Source organism: Mirounga leonina, unplaced genomic scaffold (assembly GCF_011800145.1).
Source record: "Mirounga leonina isolate KUSES-001 unplaced genomic scaffold, KU_Mleo_1.0 Mir_288, whole genome shotgun sequence".
Classification (NCBI taxonomy): domain Eukaryota; kingdom Metazoa; phylum Chordata; class Mammalia; order Carnivora; family Phocidae; genus Mirounga; species Mirounga leonina.
Genome location: NW_023270664.1, coordinates 415,884 through 431,399, shown reverse-complemented (window position 1 = coordinate 431,399; position 15,516 = coordinate 415,884). Strand labels below are relative to the sequence as shown.

Below are 15,516 nucleotides of genomic sequence, written 5' to 3'. Positions count from 1 at the left end.
ATAGAAGACAATTTCACAGGCCATTTACTGATTCAAGAAGGAGGATACATGATCATCTTAGTGACTTCTGAGCATCTGACTTTATGTTTCTCTCAAGTATAATCTACAAATAGAAAACTTAACTTCAAAGAAATTCTGAGTTAATAAAAACTTCACTTTTCTTTTTGAATAGAGCATAGAGAATTTTAGAAGACTATAGAACTTTAAAAACCTTACCTGTATACTTTGCACACCGGCTCTACAAAAATATCGCTTGATCTCCAAATCAATCTCACAGTTTCCTACAAAACTAGCAGAGGAGAAGTTCTGTATTACTGTCTCTTAATCACCACAGACCTGCAAGGTACATAAAGTAAAATGACAGCAAAACAACCAAAACCAGCCTGTAGGCAAAACTGTAATGTGAGGCCCATGCCCGAGTATTTTACTACCCAGAATCACAGACGTCCCTGCTAGCAGATTCGACATTGCCACACCGATTATACGTCACTTCTCAAAGTGCAGCTTCTGGATCAGTCTCTTGATGGAATGTAGTTTTCATTTGTTTTATAAACAACTGTGCTTGTTTAAAACATAAAAAAAAAAGCTTAGATTATATTTCACCAGGAGTAAATTTTGCGTCCATGCTCCCTGGTCAAAACGAACAGCAGTGTTCCAGGGCTCTGGACATCAAAGGCTAGAAACAATGCGTCTTTCTGAGGCACCAATTTTACTCAGTGATTGAGTCCTTTCAATCATTAATACAAAATGAAACAAACGAAACAAGAATATGGTACAATGCTGAATGTCAGGCTTGCATCTATTCTTAATATGAACATGAAACATCATCTATGTTTTGTGTGGGATCTCCATGATTTGACTCCCACCCTCAAAAGCAGCACATCATGCTCCTGCCGGAGGACATCTGGGGGCAGTGTGACAGATGCTGGAAAGAGTGTCTGAGCACACAAGTACAATACTAAAGAAAGGCATCTGGGATGAACTCTTCCGGTATTTATGTCCTGGTGTTAAAGCCAGCACCTACGGATTCTTCTTACTGAGCAGGACCCTGGATCTAGCTGGTAAAACCACCTGTTAAAAAACCACCTCAAAACTTTCCTCCTCTTCACCCTAAGACCTGATCATTTTATTTCCTAATATCTGCCAATTACTCCTTCCCCATCTCTACCGCCAATAACCTAATTAAAGTCCCAGTCAAGAACACACAAAAAAGTGGAATGCAGATTTTTTTTTTAGAGACATAAATATCTGAGCAGCATAATCTGCATATGTTGTTATGACTGTTAAAATCATGAAAGCCAGACCATGTCTTCACAATGGCATCCATTGTGATTCATTCAAATGTTTAATAAATGTGTAAGAAATCCTCCCTTGGTGCTGGAATAAGAGAATACGGTTTCCATCCTCATGAAGCTCATTATCAGCCTAGTGGACAGTCCCAGGGTGCAGCTGAGCTGAAGACACAGCAGGGCTTCCTTTTATCCCACTGATGACACAATGTTCACAGTAGTTCCTGGTATTTTAAAGATGCAGATTTTTCCATCAGATCATTAGAGGCTGTCAATGCTCCTTTTTAAAGTAAAGGTAATTGGTACCACATTTATACACTTCAGAAACTTAAAGACAACATTATAAAAGGATCCTTAGTCAAGGATCAAAATAAGAAACAAAACTATGAACCGAGTCTGTCAGTGGACACACTTCAGCGTTGCCCCTTACACAGCTGTGTCATTAGGCCTCACAGGGAGGCAGGAAGCCAAGAGTAAGTTCACAAAGAATGAGGACAAGAACTAAACAAAACCACCTTTATCTGCCAGGTGTGGTACCTGGCAGACTGTCAATTCCTCTTTCCCAATTATTTTTTAGTGTGATACAATACACAGAATGTAAAGTGGACCATCTGCATCATTTTAGGTGTGCAGTTCAGTGGCATCGAGCACATTCACCATGTTGTGCGACCATCACCACCATCAACTCCAGGACTCATCCATCCTATAAAACTGAAACTCTGTCCCCATGAAACCACTTCCCATTTCCCCTCCCCCAGACCCTGGTGCCCACCATTCCAATTTCTTTCTCTCTAAGTCTGACCTCTCTAAGTACCTCATGTAAGTGGAATCATACAGTATTTGTCTTTTTGTGACAGGCTTACCTCACTCAGCATAATATCCTTAGGGCTCATCCATGTTGCAGCATGTGTCAGAATTTCTTTTCTTTTTTTTTTTTTTTAGCTTTAGAATGGTATTAGATAATCAGCTATTTCCCAAAGTCACCTTTTTTTTTTTTAAGTTTTTATTTTAATCACCTGGTGCTCAGCAAGAAGAACTTATCTTAAAGGTGACTAAAATTCCACTGCATGTACAGACTCATTTTCCTTACCCATTCATCTGTCGATGAACACTTGGGTTGCTTCCACATTTCTTTTTTTTTTTTTTTAATTTTATTTATTTATTTGATAGAGAGAGACACAGTGAGAGAGGGAACACACGCAGAGAAGTGGGAGAGGGAGAAGCAGGCTTCCCGCCGAGCAGGGAGCCCGATGCGGGGCTCGATCCCAGGACCCTGGGATCGTGACCTGAGCCGAAGGCAGACGCCCAACAACTGAGCCACCCAGGCGCCCGCTTCCACATTTCGGCTATTGTGAACTGCTATGAATGTAGGTGTACAGGTATCTCTTTGAAACCTTATTTTCAGTTCTTTGGGGCATGGACCCAGGAGTGGAACTGCTGGGGCTTACAGTGATTCTGTTTAACTTTTTGAGGAACAACTATTTTGTTTCAACAGCAACTGCACCGTTTTACATTCCCACCAACAGTGCACAGGGGCCCAGGTTCTCCACGTCCACGCCAACACTCACTGCTTTCTGTTGTTTGATTGCAGCCGTCCTAACGGGTATGAGGTGGTAGCTCCCTGTTTTGATTTGCATCTCCCTGAGTATCAATGAGGGGAGCATCTTCTCATGTGCTTGCTGTATATTTGTACATCTTTTCTGGAGAAATTATTCAAGACCTTTTGTCCATTTCTGAATCGGGTTGTGTGTTGTTGTTTAGTTTTAGGAGTTCTATATACCTTCAGATATTAAACGCTCATTGGACATGTGATTACACGGACCGCACTGATTCTACGGATTGCTTTTAGTGTTGCCATTTAATATTAAGTCTTCCAAACAAAGAACATGGGATGCCCTCCATCTACTTATATCTTCTGTAATTTCTCTCAGCAGACACATCTTTCACCTTCTTGGCTAATTCCTAAGAGTTTTATTCTTTCTGATTCTAAACGAGATTGTTTCTTGATTTCACTTTTGGACTGTGCATTGTTAGGTACAGAACGTAACTGATTTTGTGCGTGCTGACTTTATATTCTGCTACTTTGCTGAATTTATTAGTTCTACAAGGTTTTTTTGTGGAATCCTTAGGGTTTTCTACATATAAGATCACATCACATGTGAACAGAGACAATTTTACTTCCTCCTTCCTAACCTGGATGCCTTGTCTTTATTTCTACCTAGTGGCTCTTGCTAGGACTTCCAGTGTCATGTTAAATGGAAGTGGTCAAAGTGGACACGCCTGCTCCTAATCTTGGAAGAAAAGCTTAGTCTCGCACCATTGAGTATGATGTTTGCTGGGGGTTTCTCACATATGCCTTTTTAAAAAAACTAATTTATTTAAGTAATCACTACACCCAACGTGGGGCTTGAACTCATGACCCTGAGATCAAGAGTGGCACACTCCTCCAACTGAGCCAGCCAGGCGCCCCTCAGATATGCCTTTTATTATGCTGAAATAGTTTTCTTCTCTTCCCGGTTTGTTGAGTATTTTTATCATGGAAGAATAATTAATTTTGTCAAATGCTTTTTCTACATCAACTGAAATGATCATGCGGTTTTTTCCCCTTCCGTTATGTTAATGCGGTACTTGATTCATTTGTATATGTTGAAGGATCCTTGCATCCTGGGAGTAAATCCCACTTGGTCATGGTGTATAATTCTTTTAATATGTTGCTGAATTCAGTTTGCTAGTATTTTGATGAGGATTTTGCCGTCAGTGTTCCTAATGGATATGGGTCTGTAGTTTTCTTGTAGGGTCTTTAATTTTTTTAATTTAACATGCTTATGATTGGCAATTATCTAGGCTATCAGGAATTAAGACACAGAAAATAAATAAATTTGGGTCTTCAACAATTTAGTCAAATTCCACCAGACAACAGGTAAGAAGCGTGCTCATTATATCTTCCACTTTATGGGTACAGCTAAATGACTTTATAAGCCATTAACTATGAAATAAATGTAACACAAATAAAAACTTACCTAATCTGAAGGTCCAAAATAATTTGCCTTTTGTCCACATTTTCAGTGTACACCTTAACACCATTGATCCTGAGGGGCTGAAACAAGAGGCAGCTTATTTTAAAAATGCTTATTTAAAAAATAAACCCAAACCTTACAATGCGGCATAGAGATTAGAACAAGCTTAGCACTAGGCTATAGGAACTAAACTTCTGCTTTCAGAGTGTACCAGCTGTTTCACTTTGGGCAAGGTAGTAGGCCTCCATTCTCCACTTCCTCATCTGTGAAGTACGGATAATAAATGGCATCTATCTAACGAGGTTACTGTGAAATCAAAGGACATGAGGAACGTCTGTGGTGTGCAGTGAGTGCTTAAAGGTCAAACCCCATGGCCCTTTGTTTCGTCCAATTTACTTTGACCCTTTCCCTCTAACTTTGTCCTTACATGGTTTGAAACATAACCTCCTTTCTTTTTTTTCCTTTATGTCTTTTAGTTTTTCACTTCTTAAAATTTTCACAAAAACGGGGCTTTTGAGTGAATCAAAAATACTGGCTATAGGTATAATTTTAATCTCATCTTAATTCAATCTGACACATTAGATAGAAACATGATTGTAAAAAAAATGGCAGATTATAATAAATGTCGTGTTTTAAGGATCCAGCTGTAACACCATTTTAAAACCTCCCATTTTACCACTTCGAGATTGCTTCTAGGAAGGTTCTCAACCTCACATTTGAGCATCAAACACTCAAGCTGAAGAAATTCCTTACCTCTGGAGTACTACAGCTTACTGTGACAGTTTAGGTGCCCTAACCTCTTACCCCTCAGCTAGCTGTAGGATTAAACTTTAAGTCTTTGCGGGGGCGGGGGGAGGGTGCCTGGGTGGCTTCATCGGTAAGCGTCTGCCTTCGGCTAAGGTCATGATCCTTGCTCAGCAGGGAGCCTGCTTCTCCCTCTGCCTGCCGCTCCCCCTGCTTGTGCTCTCTCTTACAAATAAATAAATAAAACCTTAAAAACAAAACAAAACTTTAAGTCTTTGAGCATCTACATTTCCTACTATCCTAGGTTCCTGGCCTTTTCCTTGATGATACCGGCTCAGACATGCACAGACTATGAATCACAGAGAACACGGTTCAAATCACTATGCTGACGAGCGCAAATGGGATATAGGTGGCTTAGGACCTTTACTTTAAATGTCTGCATAATATTCCTTTCCTCCACTTAACATGACATCTGAGGTTAGGAGAAACAGTGAGCCCAACTCCACTCCAGATGACTGAGCATTATCCAACACAGGACAAACACCTGAAGGCAACGGAACCCAGCTGACAGAGGGACGTAGCCAGCACGTCCGGTGTGTACAAAGAACCCTGCTCGGGGCTCTGCATGTCCTTCTGGCCTGTTCCTTCCTCAGATAGCTCAAGTTCGCCTGTACTTGCAAAATACCGGTGCAGATGATGATGATGTCAAGCTTTACTGAGTCAGCACTACTCTTAACATGCTTCCTGTTCTCCAAGGATAATCCTAGCATCAGACTTAAAGAGCGTGTAATATAAAGTGAACATAATTCTCCCTAAAACAAATCCAGCTGGGATTAGCATTCTAAATTTCCACAAACACAAGCATATCATCTTACATTAGGGGACTGCAAACCATGGCCCGCAGGTTAAATTTAGCCTTTGGCTAAGAAACGTTTTTACATTTTTTAAACGATTATAAAAGGAATGGGGGGGGTGGAGAAGAATATGCCTCAAAGACTTTATGGGCTGTCAAAGCCTAAAATATGTAGTACCTGGCTTTTTACAGAAAAAAGTGTACAATATCTGCTTCATACTCACATAGCGTTCAACCCTGTATTTGTGTTTTCCTATCTGTTGTTATCATTTTAGGTCAGAGAAGGGAAAATATACATGAAAGGTAAGTGTTACAAAGGCATTCTGTGCAGGCATCTATGTGCTTGAACAATGGGATGATCAGACCCCAGGCTTGTAACTTATCTGGAGACCTCACAGCCAAGAGGAAGAACGACTAAGTACAACACATGTGCCTGCAGTGGAGACCCCAGATTTTGAGTAACTGCAGGTAAGATGGAGCATTCTGGGAGTACAGGATGGGAATAAGCCTGGGAGCGCGGACAAACGCAACACAGCGACCAGGTCAGACACTCCTTGGCCACACTATGAAAACCCTGATGGTCTGAAGCAGACATGGGGACTGCAGCATATGGTGACAGTGTGTGGTCTGGCTCTCCCGAGCTGCACTAAATGTGTGTCAACTGTGTGGGTGTATCTAAACTACTACTGGATTCTGAATTTTCATCAGGCAGACAAAACAATGTTACCTTGGAAAGTAATACAATGTTATATGTCACTTATACCTCAATTAAGAAAAATGTTACCCTGAACTGTTGCTAATCACTGCAAACACTGATTTAAAAAAATAAAAAAAGAAACTAGCCATGGATAACTAATTTAAAGATTTTTTTTATTTTTTATTTTATTTGAGAGAGAGAGAGAGAGAGAGAAACAGCATGAGAGGGGAGAGGGTCAGAGGGAGAAGCAGACCCCCCGCCGAGCAGGGAGCCTGATGTGGGACTCGATCCCAGGACTCCGGGACCATGACCTGAGTAGAAGGCAGTCGCTTAACCAACTGAGCCACCCAGGCGCCCAATGAATAACTAATTTAGATGTTGTCTTGAGGCTTTCACTAGAAGGAATATTAGGAATTAGCAGTTTTTCTTTGTATCTGATTCTAATAACAAAATCTATCTTTCCCTTCATCTACATAATTAATGTGATTCTACAAGTCTGGCACTGGAGTCCTTAATTATCATTTTTAAACATCTTGAGGGGTAAACACCTTTAAGTTTGTTGTCAATTATGAAACTTTTAGTATGAATTCATGTATCAAACTCCAACTAGACAGACTGTGAAAAACTGTACAAAGATAATTTTTTTTTTTTTAAAGATTTTTTATTTATTTGACAGAGAGAGACACAGCGAGAGAGGGAACACAAGCAGGGGGAGTGGGAGAGGGAAAAGCAGGCTTCCCACGGAGCAGGGAGCCCGATGCGGGGCTCGATCCCAGGACCCCGGGATCATGACCTGAGCCGAAGGCAGACGCTTAACAACTGAGACACCCAGGCGCCCCTGTACAAAGGTAATTCTGATAGAAGGATGTGGGGTAGAAAGACATGATGGGAACTGAGAGAAACCACCCAAGGAAACTGAACAGGCCAAAGACCACAGGGGAAGAATGAGTGCAACGTGAGGACCTCCTGACAGACAAAGGGAGGGCATCCCACATGAGGCAGAACTGGAACGAGCTGCAGAGACAGCCTGCTAGACCCTCCCCAGGAGCAATTTTTTCTCTATAAAGTAATTTGAAGTAGTTTTATATATTTTTTAAAGTGTTCACACCAATTCTACCATGTGCACAAGTAAGGATACTTAAGAAACTGACCTGCTGACCCACGTCAACTTTTGTGAAACTGAAAGTACTAAGGTGGGTGTTTGCTCCCCGCACAGCTGGCTCTATAGTTTCTCGAAACAACTTCTCTATAAACTGGCAAATAAAAGGCCACATATGTTTTACAGTCTGTAAAGAAGAAAGAACTCATGTCAAACAAAATGCTGTAATACATAATGTATTATGTACGAACACGTAATGATGTACTTACATCATCATGAAAAATTACACCTCTATAGTTTAGCAGAATTTTTGAAAATTAAAAGGAGGGGGGGGGTCTCCTTTTCATTATGCAAAATCAACATGATCTGAATTTCAAAAATGTACTACAACAATAAACTACAGATTAACTAATATGTTCCAGAAATTAGTTATTCTGGTTAAGCATTCCATTTAAGCGTATCAGCTCATTTAAAGTTGCTTAGGGGGAAAAAGAAAAATCAGAAAACCCTGTGGTTTCAGCTCATTTCTAAAAACCTAAAACTGTATAGATCTTAATAAACATTAATGAGTTTTCTTTACTGATGGACTAACTTCTGGTGCTGTCAGGCAATCATTAATCTACATTAGTTTTTACTTTATAGCTCTAAGGATATACAAAATGTGGGGACAAACATCTACTTCAAAATATATGATCTTAAATAACCTTTAAAAATTATTAATCTATTACTAGGTTTCTTGGGAATTACTTCCCTTTTCATAATATTTTCAAAAATTCTGCTTGTAATTATTATAAAATAGACTTGAGCACTAGCCAATCAGGGAAGTAGACACAAGGCCAAATACACAACTATGACCGTATCAATTTTTTCATGTTAAAGACACAGTTTTCACTACTTAGGAAAGTACCGTTTATCAGTTATGACTCAGTTTTTTTGGGAGGAGGAGCCAGTCCACTACACCCAAAGGAGTTCACATACTGTCAACATCCAACTTCCCAAAAATGGAAAGATGGCACCTCATCCTCTAACTCCCGCTGATACTCTGGTATTTAGTATATTCTACTCTTACCTTATTTAGCCATTCTGCTCTTTCAGTGTCTGGAAAATGAACCTAAGAGAAAAACACAGACATGACTTATGGACTCCCAGCAACTGTACGTGAAAATGTCGCGCAGGCTGTTTAATCTTTTTTAAAAATTTTTATTGTTATGTTAATTACCTTACATTACATCATTAGTTTTTGATGTGGTGTTCCATGATTCACTGTTTGCGCATAACACCCAGTACTCCATTCAATACGTGCCCTCTTTAATACCCATCACCAGGCTAACCCATCCCCCCACCCCCCTCCCCTCTAGAACCCTGTTTGTTTTTCAGAGTCCATCATCTCTCGTGGTCCGTCTCCCCCTCCGATTTCCCCCCTTCATTCTTCCTCTCCTGCTATCTTCTTTTTTTTTTTTTTCTTAACATATGATGTATTATTTGTTTCAGAGGTACAGGTCTGTGATTCAACAGTCTTGCACAATTCACAGCACTCACCACAGCAGGCTGTTTAATCTTATCGTACACCCATTGTTTCCCTAACGCTTCTTGACAATGCCGGGCTCTGAAACTTTGCACAACGGCTTCTGAGGAGAAACCGAAATGTGTTGTGCTCTGGCTCTTTACGTCCCGACAACACTTTGAGGCAGAAAAGTCTAGTGACAACCAACGCCACAGTCCCTTCTTTGTATCTCTCAGGTCCAGAGGAAAGCTCCCTGGCATCTGGAATATCGGGAAGAGTATTCCACTGTGAGTTCTTCCTTTTTAAGAGCCATGCTTCTCCACTCCATGGCCAGCACTGCCATCGGTACTCCAGACATCTAGACTCAGAGCCTTCAAGAACCCACCTTTCCCTCTGACTTTCCTCTTTTGGCCCAAACCAGCCGGCAGATGCTTTTCCATATCTGGCTTCTCTCACACCATCTCCCAAATGAATATTGTAATTATAGTCCTCCATGAGTAGGGCCTGTATACTGGAGAATATGAGTGTTTGCAGAGACAGAAACAAACCTATTTAGAGAAAAGGTGGAAACGTATGTTCTTTGCTGTTAAGATAAAAACCCCTTGCAGAGGAAGGCTAGAGCTGTTTTGGGTAGGGAGTTCTCCTCTGAGAAATGCTATGTACTCCCTCAAAGAAAGAACAGCATGCAGGCCATACTAATGCTCCGAAAAGCGTATTCTTGGTTTAGATGTACGATGGGTCACAGGCCGTTTTGTGAGGGTGACTGAGAGGTGGTCAGGGAAATGTGATTCCTGGAACCGCCACACTCACGTTCCTACATGACACGGCACAGCAGCCTACCCCACACTGAGGCTGAGAGGAGCTGGCCAGGGACTATCATGGTGGCGGGGTGGGGGGCTCCCGAGAAGACGGTTCTCTCAAGCTTGGCCCTGGGAGGAGCTGCGGTCACTGCACCCTCTCACAGCCACACTGCTCCACGAGAGGCCACAGCCGTTTCCTCCTGCTCCTCTGTGTCCACGTGCCGGAGCCGCCTGCTCCTTCACACCCCAGGTTCAACATGCCTGAGCCACAAGGGGGGCCCAGAGGGAACTGAAATAATGTCTTCTAAGTTAGTCAGCTTGAATCCATTCTGGGACAAAAGCAAAGGGACGGCAACCTTCCAGAATTAAGGAAAAGGCTTAAGAGTTGGGAAGGATAATGCTAAATAAGGCAAAGATTTGGGGAAGAGAACTACTGGCAAAGATTACTTAAATCCAGAGGACATGTCGCTGTGGAGAGGCCTATTTGACCCGAGTGGAACTGCACTTTCCGCCAAAAACCCAAGACATTTGGGGGCTTGCCGGACTGGCTGGACTAGGGTGCAAAATGAAGCAAGTGCAACTCCTTTGCGGGTTGTGTCCTGCTATTTCTTCACATTACAGGAGCCAGTACTCTGTGTCAGATCAGGAATGCGTCGGGGGCTGCCCCTCCAGGTACCAGGCCTTAAAAAGCAGGTGTTCAGCTGTGGCCCCAGGAGGCAATTTATCGTGGGATTGTCTTCCCTTCTGCCCCTCGGAATCCAACTAGCCACAGTGGCCACAGAAAGGACGAAAAGCACAAGCAGAGCACCTATTTGGGGATGGCCAGCACTCCTTCACTGCAGATGCGCTTCTTCTGGAATTTCAGAGCAAACAAGAGAACCGACAGCTCTCTCTGCAGGCCTGCCTTTCTGGTGATGCTAAGCCTGCCCACACCTGCTTACCTGGGAGGCCTTGCTCGGCTTCCCAGCCACACCAAGTCCAGCTCTAGAAGCCGCATTTCAGTTACCTCACTCAACACCATACAGTCCTACATGTTTATCAAATGGGAGATCAAAGACCTGCCTCAAATCATATTTTCTCTGACTCACCACCCCCAAATCTTGTCTTTATCACAGTCCTGTGGAATTCAACCAAACAATAATGGCTCCTTTGCGCAGAAATATATTCTTCTCTATTTACTGGTTACCTTTTTCTTTTTTTTTTTTTAAAGATTTTTTTTTATTTATTTATTTGAGAGAGAGAGAATGAGAGAGAGAGCACATGAGAGGGGGGAGGGTCAGAGGGAGAAGCAGACTCCCCGCTGAGCAGGGAGCCCGATGCGGGACTCGATCCCGGGACTCCAGGATCATGACCTGAGCCGAAGGCAGTCGCCCAACCAACTGAGCCACCCAGGCGCCCTGGTTACCTTTTTCTTAACTTCCCCTCTCTGCCAGCTCCTCCTTACAATCAGCTCACCTCCGTTCTAGACAGCTTCCCAAACATGCCACCATTCACAATCACTCCTCAGCCCCACAGCAGTCACACTCAGGTTCTCTCCAGAAATCTGCATTTGTCACCTATCACTCTGTTAAGGCTCCTTAGCTGCTCCGTGTACCCAACACCTCCCTCTCACCCCGTGCACTACATACTTGTACAAAGGAATGAACGGTCTCTGAAGAGATGCTACTCAGAGCTGACAGAATGCTCAACACTCAATCTAAAACATTACTCCTGAGTCTTTGTGTGGAGTTTGCTTTTTCAGAGACATCTGTATTTCTGACTATTTAGAATATTACTGAAATTACTGTAAATTCTTCGGGCTGTACTTTAATGTAAAATGTTATGTGAAGTGTAAAACCTCAATACGGTATTGGACTTAGATTAAAATTCTGTATCATTCCACACTGAATAAAAGTAACAACTATCCACATCAAGATAATCCTTAGGACCATGTGGGCTTACAGATGACAGCAAGAATGCATGATGTTAGGATGTCAGTGAGAGGGGCCCACACAGGTGGTCCATGGCTTCAATTCTAGAAATCTTAAACTGCTGCTCTGCTTCAAAAAGAAATATTCCCTATGTCAAGTGTCCTTTAATAAAATTATAGAAAGATGAGTTTAACCTGTTTTCAGATTTTCTTCTTTGCTCCCAAATACTATGAAGTGACAGGATATGTTCATTTATACGTTATGCCCCGTAAACAACCAAAACACCATCTGCGAAAACAAGGACTTTACCTGTTGTGATTTTAGTCTGTGATGCCGCAAATCATCACTCAAGGCAGACATCAGGATGCCCACCCTACTGAGAACACGGTAGGCTCTTGGGGAGCTGGTACCAGCACCTCTACAGATGGGTATCCCACATTCCTCAGTAACCAAGAGAAGACACGACAGACTGAGGTCTTGCCAGACACACCTGGGCCAGATGGGCTGCATCTTTTTCCAGTGAGCAGGGGGTAAGTGGTCAGTTCCTTTTCACTAACTGGTAGAGAGTCATCTATTAATCCTACATACTTCAGAGAAATTGTTTCTCTGTAGTTTATGTGCAAATGGTTTTCCTTCTACTACTGAGGGGTAAAATGTGTCTACAGTTTTTTGTTTTTTTTTTTTTAAAGATTCCTTAGTTTCTTTGAAGAACTGAATTCTTGCTAAGTTCTAAAAGCCCATAACCAGGTAACCTAAGTATAATGCCTCACACAGAGAAAGCTTTGACTAATCTAGATTTTCCACCCACTTCAATTTTTTTTTAAGATTTATTTATTTATTTATTTGACAGAGGGAGACACAGCAAGAGAGGGAACGCAAGCAGGGGGAGTGGGAGAGGGAGAAGCAGGCTTCCTGCAGAGCAGGGAGCCCGACGCGGGGCTCGATCCCAGGACCCCGGGATCATGACCTGAGCCGAAGGCAGACGCTTAACTGACTGAGCCACCCAGGCACCCCCTCCACCCACTTCAAATTTAAGGAAGGCTCAAAGATTAGGGTCCTGTCTGGAACCTGATATGCACAAAGTTGTGTGTATACAAATTTACTTAGAGACAAATGATCAGATTTTCACAGAGTCCACAAAGCCAAGAAGGGTAAGATCATATAATGAGGTGATCGATAAGGCTGAGCTCCCTTCAAAACCTTTCATATAAAAGGTTTGGAGGAGCAGAAGGTGAGGGAAGGTAGATGCTGAAGGCCCCATCCCTGGATGGCTGAGGAACAGATAACAAATCTCCCTCCAACTGGGTTCCTGGAAGATTAGTGAGTCTTCAAACCCAAGTACTCTTGGTTGACGTGATAAAAGTAACTGGTACCTGCCGTATTATGGCAGTGTTACGTGCTGCTTTGTGTGTGGCCGGTTCTGTGGTGAGCTATCAACATACATTAACTGAGCTAATCCTTTTTTTTTTTTGTGGGTAAAAGACCTCGAATTTTAATAAGGTAGACAACCAGCTTGCACAACCCAGGACACCAATCCACGCCCTCTGTGCCCAGATGCGCACGAACGTCAACACAACTTTGTAAATCATATTTCTTCCTCCTTCAAAATAGAAAGGGATTATTTCAATGAGGCCATGAAACTTTCCATCTCCCAAGTCACACATAATGGACCCCGTGTTAATTGTCTCTCCCGCACTACACCTGAACTATTTCAAACTATCCACCCAGTCGAGCAAACCAGAAATCCCAGAGTCACCATTACTGCTGCCTCTTCTTCACTCCCCAACCCTGGGCAGCTCTTCCTTCTGAACCTCCATCTGAGCTAATTCTTAACAACAAATCTACAAATAGGAACCATTAATATCCCCAATTTACAGGATAGCTACTAAGTGACAGAATGGGGATGAAAACTCAGATTTGTCTGCCCCTTCTGCTGATCACTCTATTACTGAGGGACGGAAAAAGTACTGTGGAGACAGTCAATCCACAGAGTCCATCAAGTTCTCAGTAGGACAGACTCCCACGAAAGAGTGAAGCTCAGAACTCAGGATATATGCCTTAAATTATATGAAGTACCAAGTCAGAAGCAGAAAATTTTGTGTTTAATAGTGATCTATTTATCGAGACTCTAGAGGTCAAATATAGTACAAGTCCTGAAATAGCTAAGAGCAAAGTTCAGCAAGCATGATAGCAATTCACAATAAAACACAATTACCAGACCCAGTATTTCACCCAAGACTAAGAAGAGAGCAATCTAAAGGCTGGTTTTACTTAATATTTGCATGAAAGGGCTATGATATTTAAGTAGTAATGACAAAATTCCATATATATTCACCCTGTGGCCCAGCAACCCCATTTCTAAGCAACTGATTAAATATGATAAAATGACTTCTGCAAAAATTGTTCCAAAATGAAAACATGTGCCTTCTCTAACATTATTTGCTTTCTCTAAGTTTACTGGTATTTTCCAAATTAGGTCTGCCAGTAGGCTAGCAAATTCCTACTCATCCTGTCATACTTAAAGAGAATAACCCTATAAAGCTGTTTCTTTCCTGCAAAATACATACCAGTCCCACAAATGGCCTACAGAATTTAAATTTATGTAATAATAAGGCTTCTCTACTCACCATCATGCACCAGAACAGAAATACAGTTTGACCGGTGTGAATTCTGATTTTGTTATTGCATTTCTGTCACTGCGCTATTCCTTAATCTACTGCACATGTGTAGATTGATCTTGTTGAAGAACAGACTGAAGAAGCCATTTTTTGAGTAGTTACTTCTGGCTCTGTCCTCAGAGCTAGGGATAGGACACAGAGACACACTCCTGTCCTTGGGAAGCTCACAGGTGGTGGAGTGGACGGTGTGGAAAGGTGTGATCACTGGTCTGTGAGGGGAGGATCTGATGCTGCCTGGAAGAGTCCATAAGAAATTTGGGAAGAACACAGTGTGTCGGATGGGTTTGGAAAAATTAGTTGGGGTTTGCTATGCAAAGAGACTATTCTAAGCAAAAATAACAGCATATGCAATTTATGCTGGCTGGATTTGGCGATGGGAGGAATGGTAAATGCTGAAGCTGAAAAATCAGGTCAAGACCGGCCTGAAATGTTTTCTATGCCATGCAAAGGACTGCTGGTTTTATTCTACAGGCATCAGGTCAATGCTGGAGTGTTCCGTAGAGAAATGATGGAAGATTAGCATTCCAGGAAACACTTCTGCAGTACCCCCAATCTATTCTGAAACAAGCAGAAAGAAGGCGGCAGAGAAACCACCTGCACGAATAAACCCTCAACACAAGTGAACCAGCTGGAATTGAAGGTCAGTCCGTCTCCTCGTAGCAGAATCCCAAGGCACTCAATAATTCTGGGGTTTTTAATTTATAAGGGATTATTTCAAAGTGTCAAAGAAAAAGATATCAAAATTGAAGAAAGAAATCTGTTACCAAATTTTAATTCTGTTTACTAAGTCAAAAAATCTGTTTCTCACTAATCCATATTCATAAACATTTGCTTATGTTCCACCAAACAGAATTTAAAGTAGCAAAAACATCGAAGATAAAAACTGGAATATACAGAGAAAATAGAAAACACATTCCTAAATCAC

At 42.0% G+C, this 15,516-nt stretch overlaps 1 protein-coding gene across 4 annotated transcripts in view; it reads right to left on the bottom strand.

The window, feature by feature from the left end:
• Positions 1–15,516, bottom strand: part of ESYT2 (extended synaptotagmin 2) — an 82,110-nt gene that overhangs the window by 44,128 nt on the left and 22,466 nt on the right. For all 4 annotated transcript variants that reach the window (XM_035029755.1, XM_035029756.1, XM_035029757.1 and 1 more), the window contains exons 2-5: positions 8,769–8,810; positions 7,752–7,886; positions 4,310–4,386; positions 217–289 (exon numbers count right to left, since the gene is read on the bottom strand). In XM_035029755.1, coding sequence (XP_034885646.1) covers positions 217–289; positions 4,310–4,386; positions 7,752–7,886; positions 8,769–8,810 — 327 coding nt within the window. The remainder of the gene's footprint in view (positions 1–216; positions 290–4,309; positions 4,387–7,751; positions 7,887–8,768; positions 8,811–15,516) is intronic.